The sequence below is a fragment of the Lepisma saccharinum genome, chromosome 29 (genome assembly GCF_977018435.1).
Source record: "Lepisma saccharinum chromosome 29, izLepSacc3.1, whole genome shotgun sequence".
NCBI lineage: Eukaryota > Metazoa > Arthropoda > Insecta > Zygentoma > Lepismatidae > Lepisma > Lepisma saccharinum.
In genome coordinates this window covers 46,373,629-46,393,375 of record NC_139257.1, presented here as the reverse complement: position 1 = coordinate 46,393,375, position 19,747 = coordinate 46,373,629, and the positions used below count along the sequence as shown (strand labels likewise).

Below are 19,747 nucleotides of genomic sequence, written 5' to 3'. Positions count from 1 at the left end.
TAACATTACAGGATTTACACAACCCTCGGCACATTCAGAGTAGAGAATAACTGCAAGTATTTTTTGAGAAAGTAGTATCGGTACTGGCTTTATAAAATGTACTAAATTACAGACTTTTTAATTAAATGTTTCCGTTACCACAATGTTCATGTTAAAAACATTGTATTTCTTGTTTACAGGGTGTCTACCAAAATAACAAATCCAAAATTCTTGACATTTTAATGACCTTTCTGTCCTTTTTCTTCACCTTTTTAAAAAGATTTCTTAATATTTAGGTACTTAGGTATAATCGGAAATTAAGAAAATATATATTTTTATTAAATTAAAAACCCACACCACAAGGCCAGTTAAGCTGAAAACTGAAGCTGTTCTATAACAAGAGATTTAGACTTGCTTTAATTATTAATACATGTAAAAAGTAATGCATCAGACTTCATCCTTGATGGGGAATAGCCACATTACTTTAATATTTTTACAAAACCTGACGCATACAAGAATGTAATTCTTAAGAAGCAAATTGAAAAAATCTTAACTACAGCTCAATACAATTTTAGGTTTCCAAATATTCAAATTTATCAAATTCCAGTACATGCATATAACAATGTAAATTCATTCTACTGTAAAAAAAAAAATGCAAAAATTCTTGACCACAAGCATAATTTCTTCACTGGTAGACACCCTGTTTTGTATACTTCATACTTTACTCAACATTTCAATGTTACAAATGTCCAGATTTCGTAAGACCTACAAATGAAGGTTTCCCACTCATTTTTGAAAACCAAATTCTCTGACTTTTCTAGGCTTTTAAATAACTTTCCAGAACATTCTATAATGAGTTAACATACTAATACATAAGTGTTGTCTTCGTTTTTTCATGTTAATCAAATAAATTAAGTTTATTCAACATTGAAAATAAAGAACAAATCTAAAATATTGCATAAAAATAAAACCAGTTGGAACGGAAAATGTAAAATGTATTTTCAGAAAATGATAAAACTTTATGCAAGCAGATAATGCACAGAAACCATTCAGAAAGTTACACTGTGGGATTTAAATTCATAAGAATATATTTTTCCCCTTTTCACATTCATTTCACTGTTTGTAATTTATTCTATTGGTTGAAAGAACCTGTGGGTGTTGAGAAATATACTCCACTTTCTATTTCATGTTTATACGATTCTGAATTACCTTTTCATAGTTGACAACACCTCCCATGACAGCTGCATCTACAATGCCATTCAGTTTCATGCTCAGAGGATTCAGCTGCAAGGTAGGGTCGTTTCTGTGTGCGATTATCAGCTCCCTCAGCGACTTGTTTGTGGCTTCCATTGTCTCGATGGCATTCTGCAACGGGCTGACTTCGTAAGTATCCGATGAGGTGACAGGAAACCACCTCAAAATGCCAGGAAGTGGGTATGAGGTAACAAGCACCGTTCTTTCCAACCACAGGCTGGCAAATTCGTTTTCTGCATCTCGAGGTTCCTTGTGGAATGGCCTGGAAAAGCGAAACTTCTGCACGTCGTTCACTCTGTAGTACCTCAAAATCTGATCATTGATTGGTTTGCCCGAGAGTCGCTTCTTTTCATCCATGACAGGATCCACCTTGTTGATTTGCAAATCTGTCTTTTGTTAAGGAAAAACAAAAATATAAATCCACTTTATGATCATATAGGCTAATTGGGACTGAACCAGAGACCCTTTGATTACAAGTTGACAACTACGATTCGGCCAAAAGGTAGACTCTTAAGGGAAACAACTGCAAAATGCATTCTAAGGAATGCAAGAGGCATGCAAATTTCATTTTTGACGAAAACACGAAATATGAAATAACATGCTGTAATGTTCATTTTTCATGTTTCTGAAAGGTGTGAGGTGCATTTTTCTACCCTGTTTTGTCACGAAATAATGCGAAATGAAGTTCAAAATGTGAAATATACTCTTAAACACGAAATTTACAGTTTATATACTGACGCGACACTTTCTGAAATATCATGTGAGTTATGCAATTCACGGAAAATTGATTAATTCTGCTGTAAATATTTGAGAAGCAAAAATGGACCCCCTTTACACAGGAATAAACTTAATACTCTGGTCACTACATAAATGTGCTATTAGAAGGGATAAGTTTATTTTGTGTAATAAGTGCAGTTTTTAAATCAAATTTAGGATTATATTCACAATTTTAAAACCAAAATGTCGTTTCTTATAGCACTTTTGATGTGATTATTCACCGCTATAAGACCAAAATTTTATTTTATTTACCGCTTTTGAACCCAAAATCGACTGTTTTTGTTATGAAATTTTGCTTTTTTATTTATCAAAAATATGTGCCTCTATGCATTAGGGTCAGGACCTATCTACCGACTGCCATCCTCACTCCCACCTGCTGAGGTGGAGTCATCCAACCAGTTACGAGGTGACGTGTCGTCAGCACAATGAACCCCAAGTCGTCGTCACAGGTTTCCATTACCACGTTACACTACTCATTCCTAGCTCCCCAGTTTCCTCACACTGGTGGGTGTGGCCACCAGTCCCATACACAGGCCGAAATCTCAAAAGAAAAGTTGTTACGCTTCCCCCAGGAAAGTCTAACCTGCGTGCACCGTACAGCCATGGTGTGGAACACAACACTAATAAAGTAACATAAAAACTTGTCTTAGTTGCAGAAAATTCTTCAACACACAACAGACATGTATCTTCTAGATTAATGATTTTACCTTGGTCTCCGTTTACCTTAGCCACCACACAAACATATTTTTAAATTCACCTCAACAGTTTAAAACACTCAAAACAAACAGGCCTCTTGCAAAAGGTTGAGTAAGTCACTGAAACACACACACATTGCAAGTAACAGATATTTTGTACTTATTTTTTATGTAAGAAGTGATAAATATATCTACTTTGTGTCAAGGATACACTGATGTGGGGACTCTAATACATCTTCCCCCGGTGGTGTCAATTTGTTCATGAGCTCAGCATTTGGCATCTGATTCATAGTTCTGCTACTGAAGTCACTCAACCTCTCATACTCCTTGCCTCTGTACACGAAAACCTAAAAACACACAAAAATAATTAATATATTATAGGAAATGCCCAAAGGTACTAATAATTATATATTCAACATAGATGTAAACACAGTCAAAAAAAAAAGGTAACAGTAATGGAGGTAGAGAATATAAGATTCTTAAGCTCGGCTGGACCTTTGGCATGCAAATGGGCGAATTTTTTCAAATTTTCCTCTCCATTCGAAAAACTTCTTGGATATTTCAAAATATGAAACATTACATCAGCTTAGAATTCCTTCTAGAGCATTGACGTGAAATTTCGTGTAGTTTTCTTTCACTGTTGTCTAGATATTATCAATAGTTTTGTGATTACATAAGTCTATTAAACTATTGATAATATCTAGACAACAATGAAAGAAAACTACATGAAAATTCACGTCAATGCTCTAGAAGCAATTCTAAGCTGATGTAATGTTTCATATTTTGAAATATCCAAGAAGTTTTTCGAATGGAGAGGAAAATTTGAAAAAATTTGCCCATTTGCAAGCCAAAGGTCCAGCCGAGCCTTAAGAAGTATAGTAGGCAAAACCAGAAGTGGTAGAATCCGTAATGAGGAGATCTGACAGAGTGGGAGAAGAGATGAGGTGGTTTGGATTGGACATATGTAGAGGACAGAGTCAGAAAGGCTTTCACTGAAAGCATACAGTGCACAAAGAGGGTATAAGACTAAAGATGATCAAAACGTTGGTGCAAAGATCAGGTATTGGAGAGTGTAAGGAGTGGGCAGGGTTACGTAAACAGCATAGGAAGATGAAAGAATATTGAATGCAAGAATTCTGTTTCCACATTGCTCTTCTTGTTCTTGTAACTGGTCACTTTCAGAGGCCCATCCCACATTAATGTAGGTTTTTGTATCTGGGACAGAAATGATATCACGTCACTAAATTGTGTCCACTCAGCTGGAGTTATGATTTTCAACATCTGGCAGCATTGAGGGATAATGTGGGTTTCTTTGATTATGTTTTCAGTGAGCAAACCTCTTGGGTGGAGCATCCCACCTGGCACCATGACCCTCGAAAGATGGCACATAGTAAGAGGAAGTGTGGACCTATCATAAAATGCCCCTCACACACAGCCCAGCACTCCCCAAGCTCACCACCACCAGGTTGTGGATATCAGAACCCCCACAAGCTGAGTGTAAACAATGCAGTGACGTGATAGCACCTTTGTCTCACATGCCATGACCTACAAGAATGAAAGCAGTGGGCCTTCGAAATTAATCACAAGGACAAGAAGAGCATTGTGGAAACATGCAACCTTAACACAATACTCTTCCCAATGCTTACAGCATCGCATCATGAAGATGAAGGAAGTTAAGATGCTGGAAATGGCGACAGTTAAATGACACTGAACCTCACTGGGTCACAAAACCAGAACTTCTGGAACCAGGTAGAGCTCACAACAGTTAATCAACAAAGCTCAGAATTTTCAGCCTCTTTAATACCTTGGATAATATAAATAAATCAACCTTTCTTGAGTTAAATGAGGTAACAAATATAAACATATATCCATTCACATGTCCCTATCTAATTACTCTTACATACAGTATACTGCCAAATTTCACAATTGCACTACACGTAGATGTCCAGTAATACTTTGCCAAGTTCAATTCCATTAAGTACCGAGATTTTGGAGTCCAATGCACTTAGCCTGCATACCAGAATGTTGTCACCCTGCGACTGAACTACGGAACTCAAATTCAATATCTTACCTTGTTCTGAAGGAAGGCTGGAAATCCTCGTCCATAAAAGGCAACCCTGAAGTATTCTGGCTCAGGGCGGATTTGTTTCATTATGTTATCATAAAATTGGGACATCCGTTTAAGCAGCTCACTCAACTGGAAATAATCATATATTTCCTCCTCATACTGTTTCACCAGCTCCTTACACACAGACAGGGCACACTCCCACATCTGTTAAAAGGAACAACATACTGGTTAGATACCAATAAATAAAAAAGAATACATAAAGTTGAGTTCAGGTAATATCCATGCACTGAATGATATCCTCATAAATGTACATTCTATTGCAAGTGATGTCATTTAATTGAATGTGAAGCAAATCTTTGAATTCAAATTAACATTTTAAAGATTTTGAGACTATTCTTGCCCCTGAATTTAAGTAGTTCCTCTGTTTATAATCATTTTAAATCAATTTTTTATCTTTCAATTTTTGTGGATGTTCTTTCCATGGCCATTTACTTTGAATGTTGACTCTTTTCCCTTCATCTTCATAGTTAGTACAATGATTGTACCAACTGCTGTCACTTTTTCGTTACTCAACCTTGATTATTTTTATTTTTAAAAATGTCATTTTTATGCCTCACTCATGCCCAGGCTTGAATTTGAACCCGGAATCTTTGATGACAAGACAGAATTGACCAACCAATGATACTTGGCCACCAAGGTGGTACATCGATATATACAATGGAATCCTGATTTTACATTCCTGGATATATTTTCCTGCATAATACATTTTATTTTGATGTTCTCAGCATGGCAAAATACTTTAAAATTTTCTCCAAAATTACATTAGCACTGAATTTTTTTCCCACCTTAGTTCCTTGAAAACCTTAAAATTCAAAATTCCACTACATATATGAAACACACTTCACTATTATTATTATTATTTCCCTTGCTTGCCACTCTCACATCAAAATTACTTCCACGAAACACACGTGAGCTTACATGAAGACATATGTAAGATATACTAACCTTGCCCTTGTCAAAGTAATTAATTATGTCGTAATACAGGGCTTCCTTCAATTCACGGTGAGTCTGACAATGAGGATACTTCTGGCTCTTCAGCAGGGGAGGGAGCGAGGCATCTGACCAGTTCAAAAGTTTGCTGTGAAGTTTCAGTGTGTAAGCAGCTTCTGTGTAGTTGTCGCACTCTAAATGTAAATCACACAGTTTGTTTACGTATCGAATGTACATTTCCTTCCTGTTGATTTCACTGTAAAAGTCCTGTAGAGAAGAAATCAATGACATAAGCTTAACATTTCAAACTATTTATCTTAAACAGTTTATTCAAATGAACTTAAGACAAAGAAAAAAGGATTTCAATATCAAGACAGTGAGATAGGTTAAGGGCTTGCCTTATAATCCTGGGTGGGTATATTCAGGTCAACCTACTTTTTCTCTATCCATTCTTTTTATCCCATACAAAATCATGAGAAGCTCTCTGCCGCGAAGTACAGTAAATGTCCACTTGGAAGCAGCACCTTACTCAGCTTGATGCTTGGAATGTGTAGCAGTGCGAGAGATCCCAAAGTCAAGAATATTTGCAGTGAATCACATTACTACTGCCCAGATTGCAATGTGCCCTTACATGTAGCTCCATGCTACAGAGTTCACCACACTGTGCCTGTCTTAATATCTAACAACATCGATCTGCATGGGTTTGGTAGTCTCGCCGATGACTGTTGTCTCTGATTCCAAAAATGAAATCCATTTTTACTCATCACGTTTAGTTCTTTTCAGAAAACAGCAATATATTAATTGCCTTAATTTCATAATAAAATATGTAGTTGCATCATTTTCCCAATATATGGCTCTGTTTAGATAGTGGTAAAATATTGGTGTTCTACATACAAATCCTCCAATTTTGAACTATAAATGCACAAATTGCACATAGAATAGTAAGCATTTAATCCACCATTACACGACACATTGTCACGAAAATGTCCTTCAAAAAATGTCCAAAACTCTATGTTATAATATGGTGGGTATATTGAACTTAGTGACAGAAAATTCCTGACTGGATGGGAAGAAATTGATGTCATTTCCATGATCAGCATTCAAAATACTTCCAGAATCACCTATTGGTTTGTAAACAACTGAAATTTCACTTGTATAAATTTCCTTTCATGTGTTCTGTAATAGGTGTAATGGAATGGCGAATATGAGAATTTTAATTGGGAAATTGTGAAAGTCCTGATATGATGGGAAAAAATGGATTTCATTTTCATGATCAGCATTCAAAATAATTTCAGAATCACTTATTGATTTGGAAACAACCAAAATTTCCCTTGCATAAATTTATTTGGTTGCGTTAGATGATAGATGTAATGAGAATTTTGATTGTGAAATTGTGGAAAATCCTGACTTGATGGAAAAAAATGCATGTCATTTCCGTGATCAGCATTCAAAATACTTCCAGCATCACCTACCGATTTGAAAATATCCAAATTCATTTAAAAAATGCAGGGTCGTGTAATTTCATAAACATAAAAAACATACGTACAACATTTAAAGGTAAGATATTATGATTACATTTATTATGACAAAAATGTACATCCATCATCTGCTTCTCAAAACCATAAAACAGCCAAACCGGGGATAGGAAAATGCCACAATCAGTATGCAATTACAAGGAGTATTTTTTTTAAACATGCAAATGAATTTAACTGTATTTCTGACATGAAAATGAACGAATACTATACATAAAAAATGTAACCAAGATACTACAAGTGTAAAAGAGTCGATAGTCTTACCAGCAGATTCACTGTGCAGCTCATTCTGTTCTCCTTATTTTCATCAGTGATGATGGATCTGTACTCAAGAAGCCTTTCCATTAAGCGGGAAACTGTTTTCACAAACTTCACTCCCTGTAAATAAACAAGATAGAACACTATATAACAAGATACAGTCTTACGGCTTGTGATGGGACATGAATTTCATTCACTATTGCAATGAGAAAGGCTGTCAGTAAGAGCATACAATACACAAGGAGTGGAAATAAGGCCAAGGGGGAGACCAAGATGTCGGTGGAAAGAGCAGATAGTGGAGAGCGTCAGGAGAAGAGGACAAGATTGGAACACCGTGGAAAGAAAGGAGTGTTGGAAGACCAGAAGAAAATGGAGACGCTTGACTTCTATGCCAATCCAGCCAGAGGCAGGACATTTAATGCTTTAACATGGAAATAAATAAATATCAAATCTTAAAAATTAATAGTTTTTCTTGTATGTACGCATTGCTTGCATTGTAGAATTATTTTCCTGTAGTTTACGGTTATTACAAGCATAAGAAAACAGTTTTTCTTTGTGACGTTTCAGGAGAACACACGCTCCTTTCATCAGACATTTATTTTCATTTTGACTAAAGATACAGTTATAACAATGGTTAGCAAATTTTTAAACAAAAAGAATTTATATAATGGATGTTGTCAATGTTACATTGTTGTAATATAGCAACTTAACTGTGAAAAGAAGCATTTTTTTTTTTATTTCAGATAAAAAAAAATTTGATCACATTATTTTTTATTTAAAATTATGAATCCCAAATATCATCAGGTAATTCAAAGTCATCATTCTTTTCACAAAGTCTCTTGATGTTATTTTTTTATCTGAAAAAAAAAATAAAACAGACTGCTTCTTTTCACAGTTAAGTTGCTATATTACAACACTGTAACATTGACAACTTCCATTATATAAGGGATTCTTTTGGTTTAACACTTGCCTTACTAACCCGAATTATCTCGGATGTGGTACTCTTCCGGCAAAATATTATCCCGAGTTATCTCGGAAACCTGAGGAGTTTGAATGTAATTTTTTTACCGGCCCGTACTAAGTCGGGCGGAACTTTCATGATGAATTGGGTAGGTGGAGTTAGTTGCAAGTCCGGCCAACAGATGTCTCGAGCGTGCACAAATTTTTGTGCCTTCCTTGAGGCGCCAAGAAGTGAAGAAAGACAACAGCTTTTCTGCATTGCGTGACATTCGGTTGCTTGCAAGAACGCATTCTTCGGAAGCGTTGATTCGGTTGGAACTTTCTCGTCCTTTTGGCAGCAAAATGAGTGATATAAGCACAGCTAAGTGACTGTGATGATATTTCAATCGAAAATTCGCATTCTGATGTTAGTTTGACATCTGTACGAGTGTGGCAAGAACTTGATCCTGAATCTCAAGCACCAGCTCCACCACGCTTTCAGTTTTCTGTGAAAATAATAATTACTTCTTTTGTCTTTTGAAATCAATATTATATCATTTATAACATAAACAACATACCATTTTGTTCGTTGCATTATTGTTAGTAAATATCACAATTTATATCACATTTAACAGCTCCGAGTATACTCGGGTTAATAAAGGAATGCCTATTTGGAGTAGAATATTTTGATTATTTTTGATTGTTGTACCAAAAACCATTGTTAATGTAATTTTGCATGTAAAGTAGTAGTAAAATATAAAATAAAAAAAGTGTAAAATTTTGACATCAATTTGGAAAAAAAGTCTTAAGGCAAGTGGTTAAAAAATTGTTAACCATTGTTATAACTGTATCTTTAGTCAAAATGAAAATAAATGTCTGATGAAAGGAGCGTGTGTTCTCCTGAAACGTCACAAAGAAAAACTGTTTTCTTATGCTTGTAATAACCGTAAACTACAGGAAAATAATTCTTAAATATTAAGTCTTCAATTTTGCACATTCAACAAGGATGATGATGATTGCAATGTAAATGAATAGGGAAAGTTCATATTTCTATTTTATCTTACATTGGTTTTCTACCTCTTGAGTTAATTGCAACAGTGAGGATGAATTGATTAAATAAATAATGGGACTAACACAACGAGACATCAATACCTTGACCAGGCTACAAACCTGGGACCTCTGGTTTCACAGCGAGTAATGCAGACCCTTTCACCATGGAGGCATTCTACGTGAATGTAAAAGAATGTGCTGTTTAAGAAGTATCAAGAGAAGAGCCATGCTAACTTAACACTATATTCATGGTGCCGCGCATTACGCAAGGTGAAAATATTGCATGAAAAAAGTTTTGTGTTTTGACACTGCTCTTCTTGGTCTTGCAATCAATTAATTTTGAAGATCCACTGGCTTCAGTACTCCTGGCATGAAAGTACTCAATCCATCCTACATGCAATAACCCATGTTAATGAAGGTTGTGGATGTTCAAAATTCAACGATTGAAGAAACATGAAGAGCAATGAAGAAGCAAGGAGGTGCTTTCCACACAGTAAGAATCTGACTATATTGTACTAAATATTAGCCCTATACAAAGAGCATGTAAAATGTATGAAAGACATATGGAGGCTAAGAGACTTTCAGTTCCTGTTCACAATCAAAGAACTCTGAAATCAATAATGTTTTAGACCATACGCTACTTCCACTTTAACATTCCTAATAGGAATGGGACAGATTAATCAGTACTCTATCAGTATCGGCCAATGTAGGCATATCAGTCTATCGGTTTATCAGTAAAATTACTGATTATTTAACTGATCCGACATATCTACAAATATCTTATAATTTAGTGCAAAATTCTGCCATTTTGTTATAACTTTTATGAATAGTCTCCATGCCCTAGACTACAAAAAAATAATAATAAATGTCTAAATATGCAACTTCTTTAGAACTGCGATCACCTGAAATCACACATTTATTAAGGAAGTCGATGAACCATTTGCAATTTTATATTGGACCAGTTATCGGTATCAGTAAATTTTATATTGGTACTTCTTTGGTATCGGCCACAATTTCGTATCGATCCATCCCTAATTTATAAAAACTGGTAAAATTCCCCCCCTCCCCCCCAGTATTTCACTTATGTCTTTAGTATCACAGAAACAGGATGCCAAATCTGGAACTTACACACCAAAAATTTGGCTAATGATATACTATTACATTACACACCCCATATATTTAGAATATTTCCATGTCTATCCTTTCTTGGCCCCTGTGGTGAAGTGGTCAGCACATCGTGCTACGATGTCAGGGGTCCCAGGTTCGAATCCCAGCCTGGGCATGGATGTTTGTGAGTGTCTATCATATCATCACTTATCCCCATCTTCGCAAATTAGCCAAAAGTCACACAAAAGGCCAAGTAAAATAAAGCAAATCAATCAATCAATCTATTCCTTTCTTCTTACCTGCTCCTTCATTGTTGAGTGATTCTCACAGTGATTGAGCATGATGCATCGGAAGAGTTCCTTGTAATGCTCGTCTCCTCGGCCACCTTCTACCAGAATGTCTAACTGGGCAATCATCTGATTCTCAAACTATGGAAACAAGAGACACAATGTATTAAACACGAGATGATAATTAATAGAGAGAGAGAACAGAATTTTAACAAAATGGGTAAAACAATATTTGATAATCAATAAACAATTCTAGAATAATAAATAAGCAGTGGTAGGAAAGTATAAATGAAAAAGAGACATAAAAAAAATATCTTGAATACAAGTTTAAATCCAAATTTTGCTCATGATTTCATTTAGTGAATAAGTATAGTGGAACCACAAGCAAAACAACCTGCACAGACCCGCGACTCCTGTGCACCCTACTGCGGCATGGAGGGGAGGGGGAGAGTAGACCATGCTTCCTTATGGCCCGAGCTGAACAGAAGAAGGGAAAGCTGCATGGGGACTTTTCGTCCAAGGTTTTTTTCCTTGTGGTCGCTCTGTAAGTAACAATAAGCTCCAATGGTCCATAACTTTAAAAAAATATGAATTAATATGTATAAAAAAAGTCTAAATTTGTATTTTATCATAAATTGTTATTTTGTAAAATGAAACAACATACATATGCACTTCACATTGCTACCAACCGAGATGAGATCATTTTCAGACAACCAGCGTCTTCCTTCAATTTCAATTATGTATGGTGCATGCATGTGCGTGCCGTTTCATCTTTCAACACTGAAGTTCCCTCACTTAAAAAGTTATCACATTACTCACACCAGTCATTAAGAATAAAATCATATTTCAACTATTCAGTTCATTGAATGAAACTGTATCTTCATATGTACTGTTAATGAATAATGTTCATCAATTTCTCACAATTACAAATATAAAAAATGAGTATACATACCTCATTAAAATTTGCTTTGATTTGGCTGTTATCTCTCTTGGTATCCATGTAATCCTCACCCTTCTTCGATGAATAGAATTCGCACTGCATCATGTCAAAGAATATTGGAATGGTTGCTTTCCTCAGTTCTGTCTCAGGAATCAGAGTCATTTCCAAGCATGGCCCAACGAGACCAGGAACAAACTGGATTTTGTACTGGCCTGAAATAGAAATTCAAACATAATCCTACTTTCCTGTCTCATCCAGAATTTTCATTTATACTAACATGCATCTGGAAGTAAGTAGGGCCGAGCCGATGTATCGGTATCGGTTGGAATTCATCTACCGATACCAGCCGATACTTTTCTGGCATTTTGATCTTTTACGGGGTCTGGAAAAATGCTGCGTGAGACTTTGGCAGTCTAATTATCCTGGAAATTATGCAAAATTCAAACTTTTTTTATTTTGCACCAATTTTGATAGAAAAACTGCATTTTGTGATAACATGACATCTATTTTAATATTCTGATTTAATTCTTGAATATTCTAAAGCAAATTTCTTGGTAAATTGATGGATATAATTGTAGAAGAATATTTACACACCAACATTGATCAATATTTTGAACAAATTTTAATTATTGCAATTTTCAAGTATTGGTGTCGGTGGGAATCGGTATCAGTTGAAAGTGGTATCCGCTTGGTCCTAGAAATAAGTTCTTAACTTGATGTGATATTCTGAAAGTATCAGTGTGAACAATTCATGGTGTTCTTGGTTACCATTGTAATCTTCCTACCACACGACAATAGATGATAATTCTGTCAAACCACTGGGGTTTATGGTCCTTCAATGTTCATAATGAAATCTCTTGGCTGCAATAGGCAGCTGGGCTCATATACAGGGTGGGTCAAAAGTCACGAAGGGGTTATAACTGTGAATAACATTTTTATTGATCATTAGTTTCCAATGAGATTTCACAGACTTGAAGACCAAGGATGGGAGATTGTTTACACTTATGTGTGGAATAGAAGCTCAGGTAGGTGTTCACCATTATGGGCCTCACACATACGGGCCCTGTATAGCACATGATTTAAGTGTACAATTCGTGATAATTTGTTTGGTGATTAATTATTCTTTTCTCCTTTTTTTTTGTTCTTTTGGCTTCTGAGGACCATTTTCAGCCATCGCATCATCTCGAGAAACACTGACATCAACTGGCCCTCTCGTTCACCTGACCTCACTCCGCTTGATTATTTTCTTTGGGGCTTTCTGAAGGACAAAGTGTATGTGAACAAACCACAAACATTACAACAGCTCGAGGACAATATTCATGCAGAAATACGGGCACTCGGACCAGAAGTGTTGACCCCTGTCATGCATCATGTGCTACACAGGGCCCGTATCTGTGAGGCCCATAATGGCGGACACCTACCTAAGTTTCTATTCCACACATAAGTGTAAACAATCTCCCATCCTTGGTCTTCAAGTCTGTGAAATCTCATTGGAAACTAATTATCAATAAAAAAGTTATTCACAGTTATAACCCCTTCGTGACTTTTGGCCCACCCTGTAGAATGAGAGGGAATATGTGATACCACTTGTTACATTCTCCAAGGAACTGAAACTGTCTACCCCATTGGACAGGGAACTGGATGTCCCACAACATGGCCTCAACTTAAAGATCCCATCTTTGAGCCAATGCTTAAGCCTCATGCTGTGGGTAAGGTTATTAATTTCCCACATAAGGATAATAAAGGAATACTCTCTTATCATCATGATTTGTTACAATTCTCCCCCAAAACTGTAAACAATGGCTCTTGCAGGAATTCTCGGGAGTGGCATGCTGCTGAGCTTCTCGGGGGTCAGCTCATGGACAACCATTCAAGGTTGCCTGGAGTGAAAGCTCACCTTGTGGAGATAATGGCAGCAGAGGGATGGACCTGGTAACCAGAAATTCTATGAAGTTATGACTCACCTTATATGTTCACGTGTAGTAAATGTTATTAATGGAAAATTGAAAGTACGAGTATTTAGAGTTTGAAGTTCTCCAAACTGTAAGTATATTTTCAGCTTTAATTTTTGTATCTATTTTGGAAGCAATGCAAATGTAGCACATGAAAATTGACAAATATACAATTATTCAACGCTTATGTTCTGTTAACATTCATGCCAATTGAAATAATATGGTCTTATAATATATAATGTTAAGTATTTCTTATTAGTATTTTTGTTATTTAGTGTTGTCTTTCTGCCACTTTGCCTAATCACAACTATAACGATGGATGATGATTACATAAAGGCGTTACCCCCACACCCCCTATACGCCTTCATGGCATGGTGCAAATAACACCTATGATCAGGGCAGGACTCAAATCTGGGAACTTTAGTGGAGAGTCAAAAAATTGACCATTCAATGTACTTTGCCACAGTGTAATGCTAACAAATAATAATAATAATAATAATAATAATAATAACCCATGGTGTAACAGGCTGTGAGGGCTGGTGCCTACCTACCCATTGCTGGCTTCACTTCCACCAGGTGATGTTTGGTAGGTTGTTAGGTTTTCTATGACCGGGACTCATCATAGCTTCCCAATTTGTTCACAGTGGTGGACACCGGTCCCATGCATGCATCAAAATCTGACAAAAAATTGTTACGCTTCCCCAAGGAGGCCCAAAGCTTGCACTTGAGGCCAGATGACCCTCGTGCAGGACAATGCTCACGAGTATCACATTAAAAGTTAAAATTGGAAAAAGTTTTAAGTGACCTTATCATTTTGGTTCAAAGCAGTGGTAGAACAGTCCATTGCTGAACCTTGCCTGCTAAATAAAGGCATTATTATACAAAATTATGAATATCCTCTGTCCTCCTCCGTGGCCGTGTGGTCTAAGGTGCTGTGTTTAGGCTCCGAGCGCAGGATGGCATGGGTTCGAGTCCGCCTCGGTTAAGTCTCTAGGTTTTCGGCCTGTGTATATGACCGGTGGCAACCCACCATCGTGAGGAAATTGGGGACCTATTAGTGAGTAGCGTAACCTGGTCTCGAAAATCTCCTACAATGGCTGGGGGTTCAACATGCTAACCCCACGTCAGCCCGTTACTGGTTGAAGATCTCCACACCTCTAGGTGGGATTGTGGGAGGGAGACTGGCAGTCGGGAGATAGGCCAAGGCCCTTACAGGCTGTAAAGCCACGGGTTATTTATTATTAAGAATATCCTGTACACATCGATTTTGATCATAGGTTCTTACTTTAAATATGGATACGACAAAACACGTACCCAAATTAAACCACATGCTCCTGATTTCGAAGCCAGTTTCTCTCCTCATGTCCTTATACCTTGCGATGATTTTGGATCGCTTGTTCACAGAAAAAGTGTCCAGCTGAAGGGCAGGCTGTATGAGGAAGGCTATTGCACAATGGAAGAAGTTGTTCCATGCTTGTTGCTCAAATGGATTGAAGAAGTAATCTCTTATTGTATGGGAAAAGTAGCGAAGAGATTTTAGGATCACACTGGAACGAAAGAGTGCAAAGTTACAATTCTCTTTATTTTGTACTAAACAGTGGAACACAAAATTTACACTTTCCTACACTAAAAGTTCAATCCTCATGGTCCTAATAGGGTAAAATGTTATAATAATTTGCCACATTTTACATAAAAAATTACAGAAACATTGACTGGCTTAATGTTATTCTGACATACACACATTCTTCCATTGAGCCACTGTTGAGACACCGCCAGTACAGTGAAATACTGATAAGTATAGCCTGAATAATCATGCACTTAAAATAACTAAAACATGCATGAAATATCCACTTCAGAAAAACACTTTAGCTTTTTAAAAAATGTATTATTTCAGACTGCAAACAATATATGTAAAAATATATATATTATTATTTTTTCAGCTCATATGACTAACATGCAATATACATAAAAGTTGCAGTTATGAATTCTTCCACACACTCATGTTCACTTTACACTGCTGTTTTGTAAATGATAGAAAAATTACATTCCTTGCAGATCATTGCACTTGATTACAACATGACATCTCAAATGTTCAAACTTGAAATTCCTTCTACTTTTGGCAAGAATATTTTTAAACTCTGAAAAAAAAAATTCCTCTACTTCTCAAGATACAATTGCACATCACATTTAACATCATCTATAGACTGTCCATTGCATTGTAGTAATTTCTCTCTCAAAAAGAGTAGTTGTTGCATGTTCCTGCGAGGGTGAAGAAAGAAGTTTTTTATCTCCTTGTTTTGTATAAGAAGGTGGAGAATAAACAGAAGTGTTAAAACGAAATAGGAAGTTATTTTATTAAGACGACACACTCAGTGCACAGACGTAAAATAAAATGTTAGCAGTGCTTGAAGGCTCTAAAATATGCAGAAAATTTACATATACGATTCATATGTGCATTTCCATACGCAATATGTAAAAATACATAACTATCCAGGTCCTACTGATAAGCATGTACTTATTATTTCCAAATACATATTTTTTTTTTACCAGAGTTCACTTACAATTTCACTGGCCTCCAGTGATGTGCCCAAGAGGGGTTAGTGGGGGTCATAACACTCCCTTTGGACCAGTATTCCATAAAAAAAAATGTCAAAATCAGGAAAAGATGGAAAAATGAGGGATCACTACTCAAAACAGAACACAAAATACCCCACATTCAAAAATCCTGGACATGCCACTGCTGGCCTCAATCATGAAAATTATTCAATATGTTCTGAAAATAAACATGTGTTACATATTTATAAATAAAGCATAAAATTAACCCAAAAAAACTGAACTTACCTATTTTGGAGCATAATCATTTCACACCAGTCTTTTGGATACACGGACCTGGATACCAGATCCTTGAAGACAAGGAGAATCTCCATCAAGAAGTCCAGAAGGTCAGTTTGAGTGTTGAAGTGCCTTATGTACTCCTCAAAGTGATGACCCGTCATTTGGCGAAATATGGCAATCATGACAGCCACAAGGTTACCCTGTTGCAAGGGAACAAAGAAAGGATAAATATTTACTCTGCAATTCCCCTCTGAATATTTATACCCAACAGACTAGTTCCTTGGATTTCATGATTAACGACGTGCGTACTCAATTTTGTATGTCTACAAGAGACAGGATAACAGCTGTACTAGTATCACACAAAAATCCTCCCTTAAAAACATAAGATGTGAAAGGGCAGTGAATGAAAATATAGAAGGACAATTTGTGGGGAAAAAAATCAGCTGGTATTAGGGTGCTTATAAAGTTGCAAATGCTTCTAAAACTGAAGGTAATTTCATGCAAACTTCTGTCATTTTCTAATGATTTTATGCACATAAAAATATAATTCATATATATTATAATTCATTACTTATTTGTAAAAAGCACATTAATTTAAATTCATAGCACAAGCATAGTTCACTTCTTACACAAATACAATTCCATGTAACTTTTCAAAAAAATGTACATAAACAATAATTCTCTGCTGTTCTCTTTTCCCACTTAACATATAATCAATTAATCAATTAAAAAGACGAATCTGATTATGAAGTAAGACTTGAAGCTTTCCTGGTGACGAATGATGATGAACAGATTCTCTCGGGCTATCGACCAGGTGAGTTGTGGAATCGGGGAACCCGAACACTTCAGGGGACACGGACAAAGCTGACCAGAAGATAGCCATCCTTCCTTGCACCGGAAATCTCTCCGGAATTATCAGCCAAATTCTAAAGAAACGTAACATAAAAACCATTCACAAACCAGCTCCGAAGATCAGAAGCCTACTACGCAACCCCAAGGATGAGTTTGGACTCAAAACACCGGGAGTCTACCGTATTACCTGCAAATGCGGGAAAGCATACATTGGGCAAAGGGGTAGGACAATAGAACAGTGCTGTAAAGAACATCACAGCTCCATCAAGTATTTCCACCCTGAAAAGTCGGGACTAGCAGAACATTCAATCAATGAGGGACATAGACCAGATTTCAGCAACACAGAAATCATAGCCAAAACTTCAAACTACTGGGACCGTATTATAAAGGAAGCAATAGCCATTTATGAAGAAAAAGACAATCTTAATCAGGACACGGTGCTTGAACTGGACCCAGTCTGGTTGGCATTAGTTAACCAGAAACGAGCACGTAGCAGACGCGCCACTCGATTGGTCCGCAATCTTCACCGGGATCCACCTTCCACGCTCAGAACTGCACTTCTACCCTGAAGATGAGAGTGATCTTAGCTCTCGAAAGCTTGGAATCATTTCCACAACTCACCTGGTCGATAGGCCAAGAGAATCTGTTCATCGAATCTGATTACGTTTCTTCATATTCCTGAGGATATATTTTTCAGCCTTCTCATGTTCCTAACATCACACTTTAATTAGGGCTGAAGAAATGTATTCATGGGGTTTCGTGGAGCCTAATCTTCCAGCAAATTATGCAGCATTCAACGTTTCATCATCATCATTTGCTGTTTCCTGCCTCTGGCTGGGTCGGCATAGAAGTCCAGCCTCTCCATTTTTTCCTGGTCTCCAATTTTCAGTCCGGCTTGCTTCTTTCTTTTCTCGTATGTTTTCGGCTGTCTTCTAATTGGGCCTGTCACAGCCTACACCTGAGTGGTGGGGCTGGCACCTGTGGGTTCTCAGGTACACCCTTGTTTTCTGTCGGGGTTCCAACTCCCTTAGCTTTTCTGGATCCCACAAGGCAGTGGGGGCAAACACTTTCATGGCGGTGTTTATTCCCCATGACACAAGGTTGTCGATGGGTATTTGTGGTATTTGTCCATGCCAATGCAAAGCAAAAGTTCATTTTGCTCCAATACTGTGCAAAAAAACTGTATTTTGTGATTGCATAACTGGTATTTTAATATTCTGATATAATTCTTGAATATCTTGAACAAATTTGAATTGTTACAATCAGTGGCATAGCAAGGGGAGGGCGAAGTGGGCAACCACCTGAATGAGCCTCGCATCTCATGCGGTTGCAACAAAAATGTATTAAATAGAAGTGAGGGGGAAAAAGATGGAAAATGCTAATTTTTGAAGGCAAAAAAATTAAAACATTCCTTTTTATCTGGCATTTAATTCTAGTTGAGCATTATAATACGTCAAATCAAGGCCGTATCGAACAGGGGGACCGAAAAAAATAAAAATCATTGTCATATTTCTCATGTGAAACATTTACGCAAAAATTCACAATAACTTGCCGTGGACATTTTTACCCATTTATCCCTTTCTCGAATATAAAGCAATTTGTCTTGTCTTTTCTTCTTTCTCTCGACCTTGCACTCCCGATTTTAATATGTTAACAATGAAGAACCTCCAACTGCCACGAAGCAAGTGCGAGCCATTTAAATGCTTGGATTGTTTTCAACTCAAGAAGGCAATGGATAATACTTCCGTCCTACAGCTTCATATTTCAGCTTCCGGAAAACAAAGAAAGACATTTTTAGGGTGAGTGAAATTATTAAATACGAGGGTGGATCATTAAGTATCGCACAACATTTTTTTTTTTTTTTTTTTGAAAAAGAAGTTTAATAGGTAAGACAACATAAATTACACACATTGAAACCACATCTTTTAGCTACATTTCGACATAGGAGCCAAGACTTTCAACACATTTTTCCCATCGTGGCACAAGTTTCCATATACCCTGTTCATAGAACTCCGTCAATTGGGAATACAGCCATCTGCGCACAACCGATTGCACTTCTTCATCGGAATTGAAGCGTTGGCCACCTAGGAATTTCTTCATTGGGCCCAACAGATGGAAGGCTGAAATGTTGAACCGCCCTGACAAGGTTATGAAATGGATCCGCCGGTCGTTGAGAATTGCCAGCTCAATGGCTGTAACATTCCATTCCATTGCAGCTGTTACTGGTCGCCC

General features: G+C 36.8%; 1 protein-coding gene across 7 annotated transcripts in view; it reads right to left on the bottom strand.

Annotated features, from left to right (window-relative positions):
• The window catches only part of mbc (dedicator of cytokinesis protein myoblast city), a 122,568-nt gene that overhangs the window by 35,312 nt on the left and 67,509 nt on the right, over nt 1-19,747 (bottom strand). For all 7 annotated transcript variants that reach the window (XR_014440952.1, XR_014440953.1, XM_083114517.1 and 4 more), the window contains 9 exons: nt 16,670-16,863; nt 15,143-15,375; nt 11,889-12,088; nt 10,949-11,077; nt 7,560-7,673; nt 5,779-6,030; nt 4,777-4,977; nt 2,917-3,052; nt 1,189-1,619 (listed from right to left, as the gene is read on the bottom strand). Coding sequence is in view for 5 of the 7 variants with exons in the window: in XM_083114517.1 (XP_082970643.1) it covers nt 1,189-1,619; nt 2,917-3,052; nt 4,777-4,977; nt 5,779-6,030; nt 7,560-7,673; nt 10,949-11,077; nt 11,889-12,088; nt 15,143-15,375; nt 16,670-16,863 (1,890 nt within the window). In the remaining 2 variants the exon portion in view is untranslated. The remainder of the gene's footprint in view (nt 1-1,188; nt 1,620-2,916; nt 3,053-4,776; nt 4,978-5,778; nt 6,031-7,559; nt 7,674-10,948; nt 11,078-11,888; nt 12,089-15,142; nt 15,376-16,669; nt 16,864-19,747) is intronic.